The sequence below is a fragment of the Lotus japonicus genome, chromosome 1 (assembly GCF_012489685.1).
Source record: "Lotus japonicus ecotype B-129 chromosome 1, LjGifu_v1.2".
Taxonomy (NCBI): domain Eukaryota; kingdom Viridiplantae; phylum Streptophyta; class Magnoliopsida; order Fabales; family Fabaceae; genus Lotus; species Lotus japonicus.
The window spans coordinates 88,961,853-88,968,815 of NC_080041.1; the positions used below are offsets into that span (position 1 = coordinate 88,961,853).

The 6,963-nt window shown below is 40.1% G+C and overlaps 1 protein-coding gene across 2 annotated transcripts; it reads left to right on the plus strand.

Annotated features, from left to right (window-relative positions):
• Positions 1-235: 235 nt before the first annotated feature.
• LOC130727549 (protein EMBRYONIC FLOWER 1) lies at positions 236-6,472 on the plus strand. 2 transcript variants are annotated; one of them, XM_057578704.1, is made up of 7 exons: positions 236-666; positions 1,362-1,568; positions 2,047-2,432; positions 2,514-2,618; positions 2,773-4,118; positions 4,331-5,953; positions 6,044-6,472. In XM_057578704.1, the coding sequence occupies exons 2-6, from the start codon at positions 1,471-1,473 to the stop codon at positions 5,945-5,947; spliced, it is 3,552 nt and encodes a 1,183-aa protein (XP_057434687.1). In that variant the 5' UTR covers positions 236-666; positions 1,362-1,470; the 3' UTR covers positions 5,948-5,953; positions 6,044-6,472. The 2 variants fall into 2 exon arrangements, with proteins under 2 accessions (XP_057434687.1, XP_057434688.1); XM_057578705.1 differs by having other exon boundaries at positions 236-511.
• Positions 6,473-6,963: the final 491 nt, after the last annotated feature.

The following is a 6,963-nucleotide window of genomic DNA, read 5'->3' on the forward strand; positions in this document are numbered from 1 at the left end:
ACCCTCTTTTTTTGTTTTTCCATTTTTTAATTTCCTCTCTCACCCTTCCTTCTAGGGTTTCTTCGCCGTCCACAAAGCCCAACATAAATGGTTAGCGATAAGAGCCGCAAAATCGTGACACGTGGTGGTCATCAATTGGCTTGAACCTTCTCTCTCTTTAAATTCGTATGCTACGGGTTTTTCTTTTAATAAATAAACAAAATTGAAAAGAAAATAAATACAAACACTACCTTCTTCACAAGATAAAAATTCTCTCTCTCTCTCTCATTCACCCACTCTCTCTCTTCCCGAAAGAATCGAAAGCCTCTTTCTATTTCTTTCTCTCTCTAGGGTTTCTGCGTCGTGCGCACTCTAATTCTTCCGGCGAACAAGCAAAATCGCAGCTCCGAGCTCAGCTCTGTGGCTTCTCCGGTTGATTCTCCGCCGTACGGTGCCGTTTCGGTGGCGAGCCGTTGGGAATCGAGGAACCAGATATGAGAGAGAGAGAGAGATCGCGTGCGGTAGTCCACAGGTGAGTTCTGGTGGGCCTTCATCTTCATATCATTCATTTTCTCTCCCAGTCGGTGATTGATTCCGTCTTGATCGGTGACCCGTTCTTCGATGCTCTTCGATTTCGCGTTCTAGATAGATGGATAGATACATATCAAGCTCACTCTACTGTTTATGGTGTGTCCACTTCAGCTTTTTTTTTTCTCTCAGCTCTCGCTTTATTCTTCATCCTTTCACGCTTTTTTTTTTTCTATCCTAATTTTTTTTTTGTCCTAGTTAATTCGAACTTACTTAATTATTGTTTATCTCTTTTATAATTTATTTTCTGTTACTAACCCTAGAATTTCAGCTTCGTTGGTTATTGTGTGTCGTTTCATCGTTTGTTTTCATTTGCTTGCTTGCGTTTTAGTAACTGCTCATTAATTCTTACAGTGATATGATAATTACGAGTTTCGCCTCGAATCTCGGTAAACCCTAGTGATATTTAAGCTGCTGCGTCTTTCTTTTGTCTGCATCTTGAGCTGATTATACACGTGTTCTTTGCTACTTGTTTGCGCCGCCGCGTCGCGCTTCGAATGCTGTGTTATAAGCTTTGAGCATGTGTGCTTGGTTTTTATTGAACGGGAATCTAGGGTTTATGAACTTTCATGGAATGTTGGAGGTTATCATTTTATGTGACAAATCACAGTGTATTCACTTTCCCTTTGCTTTTAGCTTTGTTTAAACCCTAATTGATTACGGCGAAGCTTGATTAAGATGTTATCGTATGCTTGTAGTGTTTTCGTTGCGTTTGTATTGATCTTGGTAGTTTGATTTGGATCTGTTATTTCCCGTTTCGATGTTTAATTTGAGTTGAATTTTTGTGTGAATAGGAAACACTGTTGGTGCTACTAGCTGCTTGTTGTTTGGCTGTGCGGATGTGCGAGCGTAGTTGAGGACGATTGTTTGCGTGGTGATTGTGATACTGTCGCTGCTGAGTTCATGGGATCGTATATCCCGATTAAATCAATCACGATAGATCTTTCTGACTCTATTAATAAGAGAGATGAAAATTGCAAATGTGAACATTTCTCGATACGGTAAGCCTTGATACTACTTATTCTCACAATCCTATTATTATGAAGATGAGAGTAGCATATATATGGACTTGTATAGTTCATGGCTGCCTTGACATAGTTTATAGTAGAGTAGAGTGTAGTGAATGTCTACTGTTGGTTGCATTGTCCTTATTGGAGGAGATCTTAGTATGTTTTGTTCATTGTAGTACTGCATTATTGTATGTGTGTTTACATGTACCAGTAATTAGAAGTTTGAGGTCTTCAATTCTATTAGTGCATGGCAAGAAGGACTGATCAAGAATCACATGGTGGTTGTGCATGACTGTAGAAAGTTTTGGATGTTACATATTATGTTAGAGGTGTTCAGATTTGTAATTAGTTGGGGGAGATCAAACTCTTTGTTTGTTAAAAGAATTGAAGATTAGATTTTCTTATTTGGAGTCTGTCTTTTGGTTCCCTTTCAGAATCCTTAACACTATCTTTGTTTTTGTTAGCGCAGTGGATATGTGGCTGAAATGCGCAAGAAAGACTGGAAACTTTGTTGGCCATTCCCAGTACTTGACTCTGACAAGCCACCAATCCTTCCACCATTAGAGGTACGGAAATTCAAATGTTGGCGTTGCCCAGATGTTCTACAAGAAGTGGCTGGCGCAGACTTTCATAAAGATGATCAAACAGACTTAAATTGTCATAGTACTGAGTGCAAATCTGATCCCAACTGTAGTAATGCGCCTCTCAAGTCTGGTAATCAGCAAGATCCAGTGCCTGACACTCATGAGAGAGAAGAAATTGATCTTAATACAACTCTTAGCTGTCTCGATGGTTGCTTACCAATTAGTAATGAGAAAGAAAAGGAAGCCGGTGTTACACTTAACAGAATAACAGGTAACTATCAGCATCAGTTATATAAGAGTATCTTGTTTATGTTTTTACAGTAGGTGGTTTGATTTTCTGTATTTCCTCCAGAGATTGAGGTTGGCTTGGAGGATAATCTCAATCACCAAGATTCTAATGTCCCATCATCTAAAAGTTATCCAGGCCTTGCCCAAGAAATGCACACAACTAACAATGGTAAGTTCAAACTGGACAGCACATAATTCAGTCAAGCAGCTGTACTTCATCCTTTTTTACTATTGAAGTGACAACTTTTTGTCTATATTCTTGTAGTATGTTTTTATTTCAAAGACAACAATTCAATTAAATTTTTATTTTATTTTTTAAACAGGCTTTGAAGGTAATGGATTTTCTTATGTGCCGCCTGCTACCAATGTTGAATTCCAGGAAAAGGGTTCTGCTGATATTTGTAATGGAGGAACACCTTTGGCTGATAACCAGGGCCAGAAAAATTTAGTTAAAGCTTGTTCAGTTTTGGGGCAAGGAACAACAGTAATGGAGGCCGACAGTAAACATGATCCTACAAGCCGGCCTCCTCTTGAATTAGCTGCTTGTAATCAGGCCATGCCTGCTGGAAGTACGGATGATATGGATGAAAATGATGACAATATGGTTGAAGATGATTTAGAGGATCATCATTTAGAGAAGTCCACTAGTTTGTCTCGTAGAAGACCTCGGAAGGTGCGCTTGATGACTGACTTGTTAAGTGAAAATGGTGTAATGAGGACTGAGCAAATTGAAATCCGAGAATCCCCATCCAATGGTAATTCCAATGCTTCTGCATCTTCACAGGCACCCTCAATTTTACCAGGAAAGGTGGACATTCAAGGAGATTTAACTTTGACAAATACAGGTCAGAGTAGAAAAAGGAAGTCTCTCCAGGATGAAGTTTGGAGACCAGGTCAGAGAGCTAAAGTTGAAGTTCAGAACTTACAGCGAGATGCAACAACAACTGATACTGCTTTTGATACTAAATCCAATTCCAAAGATGTAATAGCAGGAGTGGGATTACAGGATGCTGCGAAGGGCCACTGGAGTAAACCTGAAACTGAAAGAAGCCATATCATGGGTAAAAAGAAGAACAAAAAGATTCTAGTTGTAGATAATTACTTGACTCCTGAGCCACAAGGGCAGCAAAGAGAAAATGAGGGCACTATGGATACTGCAGATAAGGCATATGCATCTAAAACTGTTTCCTCTAGAATAGCTCCTCGTGTGTTGACAGGGAAAAGGATGGACACTTTTCCTTCCCATGCCCTAAGAATAGAGAATGAGCTCAATTTGTCCAAAGAAAAGGGGAAGAAGCTGCAAACAGATTTTTTATCCTCCCAGAAAAATGGCATGCTTGTAGGACATACATTTGCACATTCAGGGAAAAACATCAGGTCCAGTATGCCTGTAGACATTCCAATTCCTTCAGTTCAGGGGGTGATGAATGGAAAAGGACTGGGCGAGGGGCCGCATCTTTCTCTCGACAGTTATTTGATTGCAAATTACAACAAAAAGTGTATCCATCAAACAGAAAATCGATTTCCTTTCTCTTTGCCATTTCAAGAGGGAACTTCGAAAGTACCTCAGTTTATTAGGAAAGACAATGAAACCAATGTTTTTCGAGGCCCAAGCATTCCTTCCAGGCACACACCAAATTCTATTTCTGGAAAGGGAATCCATTTTGAAGTAAGTAGCTTCAGCCATCCTCTTAGAATATATTTTTAATGATTAGACAGATAATCTCTGGATGAAGTTGAGAACTTGAGATCCATTTCTGTGACCAGCAAATGGTATTATGTTTTTCCCCATATTTGGGTGAGCATGCCATAGTTCCACTTTGAACCAGTTTGGCATCTTTTAAACATGTTTCTGAGGACATTGTGATTCTCTTTTTGCAGGAAATGACTGGTGCAGGAAACAGAGAAAAAACTGTTGAAGCGGCGGAACAACTAGGTGTTATGAAACGATACGGTGAACGAAAGGCGGAGGTGTCTGAGCAGGGAACAGTAGATGATATACCCATGGAAATTGTGGAACTCTTAGCAAAGAATCAGTACGAGAGGTGTCTCCCTGATGTAGAAAATAGTTGCTCCACATTAGAGAAATCCTCTGTCAGAAGGAAATCACAGATGACAGCTGGCACTACTGGATACGGTAAAGGGGAGATGAGCTTCTCAAAAGAGTGCCAGAAGGAGAAACCTCAGGGAAGACCGAAGAAAAGTAACATTATCACAAGAGGAGAGAATGTGAAACCTAGCAAAAGAAATTCAGCTCATCACTTTCCTTCATTTGATGGAAACAATTCAGGTGTGAATAATCTATATCCACCTCAATCACCCTATGGATTTGAAGTTTCTCAGTCCCAAAAGAGGCCATCAAGTGGATTCCAATTTTCACCGGTTTCTAGCCAGCTTGGCAGTGCTAAAAAGTGCAAGTTTAGTGGGAGTCTTGAAGAGCGTGCACCCTCTAATGCTGCTTGGCAAGGCCTGGGAGGATGTAGCTTACACAAGAATATCTTATTACAGCAGAATGAATGGGCATCCTTGACCTCAAATCATGTTTCCATAGGGCATGTCCCCCAAAAGGTTGTTTCTCAGCCTACTAATAGTAACATGGACATAGCTTCACTCCGATCTGGTCTGCTTCATAAGCAGAACATGAAGAGGGATATTGATCTGAACTACATAAATATCAATGCTGCTGGCTTAGAAAAGCATAGTAGGAATGCAGGTACTGGGACCTTCAGCAGGATGAATGGAGAATACACATTTCCTTGTAAACATAATGGAATGGAGCCTCATCAAAATTCGAGGGGATCCCTGGATTTTTATTCTAACGAGACAATACCTGCCATGCATTTACTCAGCCTTATGGATGCAGGCATGCAGACGCGGACGCCCTTCAATGTGGGAGCAAGTGCTCAAATGCTTAAAAGACCCTCTTATCCCGGTGATTGCAATACTAAGTTGGAGATTGGTACATCTAAGGCCCATGATACCCTGAAAAGGCCACCACCTGATTATTACAGCAGAAGTTACTTATCTGATAAACCCCATGGTTGTTTTATTGGCTCTCCAACCTTTGGTGCTTCTGCATCAACCCAGCCCGATAAGAACTTAATAGGGGCTACCGGTTTCAATGGTGAAAATTCAACAAAGTTGGGAAAGAAAGAAAAGATGAAGAGCTCCAACTCAACCCTGCAGAATGTAGTTAGTAAGCCGTTTAGCTTGCCTCGTCTTGAAATGGAAACTTCACTGCAGCACAAATTAGACGCTCATGGCACTCAAGAAACCCCAGTGCCGTTAAATGTCATCTCTGGAAACTCATGTATGGTGAACAGAAATCCAGCTGACTTCACCACACCCGAAACAGGAAATGTCTATATGATCAGAGGAGAAGATCTGAAATTTGAGAAGGGTATTCCCAAAAACAAGTCTCACTTCCCCGTTCCAGATGGACACAAGCAGCAGAGGAACTCGAAGGGAGCTAAGATGAAAGAACATTCAAAACATTGAAATCTGGTAGCTCTTCAGAATCATCTGAATTTTATTATAAAGCTAGGAAATGCTATAACTTTTCTTTGATACTCCTTTACACTTTGTCTTTCCTAGGTATTTCAGCACCTGGAGTCTTCCATGGAACATGAAAATAGCAGATCCCTTTTATTTTCAGTGGGTAGCAGATCTTTTACTTGTAAACTGAAGTTAATTGACTCAGGGAGGAGTTGACCAGATGCATTGTTGGAAGCTGAATGATATTTATAAATCAGATATGGAAGACCATCGTGCATCTATTTAATTTACCTGTTGTAACTAGTATTGATGTGGGCAAACATGTTTCTTTTTTATTATGTTAGTGTCTTTACATTTATGGGGAGGCCTCGCGGTAGCCCCTTCGTTTAAAAGTATTAGTTTGGTGTCATAAAGTTTACGGGAAAGCCTCAAATTAGCCCCGTATAGACTTATAAATTATAATACTATGTGGTTACATTTCATACAAGTGCTTAAACCGCGCAAAAGATATATATAGTTTGTTGCTGAGATTTGAGTTTTTCATACAACACATATAAGTTAGATGAATGTATGTCTTGCTTTGTTCTCCCCAATAGCCGTTGTGCTCAAATTGAAGGCATGACAAGCAAATTCTTTTGGGGCTGATGTCTCTTGGTGGAGTATTCATTGGCTAAAGTCGATAGGCTTTGATGTTTTCAAGAATCATGAGGGTCTAGGCTTCCGAGACTTTAAAGCTTTTGATACTACTCTGGTTGGGAAGAATTGGTGGAGGATTTTGAAGATGCCTACTTCTCTTCTTAGTCATATTTACAAAGCGGTTCACTTTCTTCATGAAAGCCCTTTTGGTACAAAAAGGGGTTAAAGGTAGAGCTTTGCTTGGTCTAATATTTTTCGTTCTACTAGGGATTTTTAGAAGGGGAGAATAGGTAAAATTGGTCATGGCTCGCCGGTCCATGTGTGGAATGATATTTGGTTGCCTCAAGGAGCCCTATGATTTATATGAAGGATTTGATTGTGGA

What these genes read in the sequence shown, in the direction of transcription:
- LOC130727549 (XM_057578704.1), top strand. Translation starts at nt 1,471, where the DNA reads ATGGGATCGTATATCCCGATTAAATCAATCACGATAGATCTTTCTGAC. An exon ending in TGTGAACATTTCTCGATACG is followed by an intron (nt 1,569 to 2,046) that starts GTAAGCCTTGAT and finishes TTGTTAGCGCAG; the next exon opens with TGGATATGTGGCTGAAATGC. An exon ending in AATGCACACAACTAACAATG is followed by an intron (nt 2,619 to 2,772) that starts GTAAGTTCAAAC and finishes TTTTTTAAACAG; the next exon opens with GCTTTGAAGGTAATGGATTT.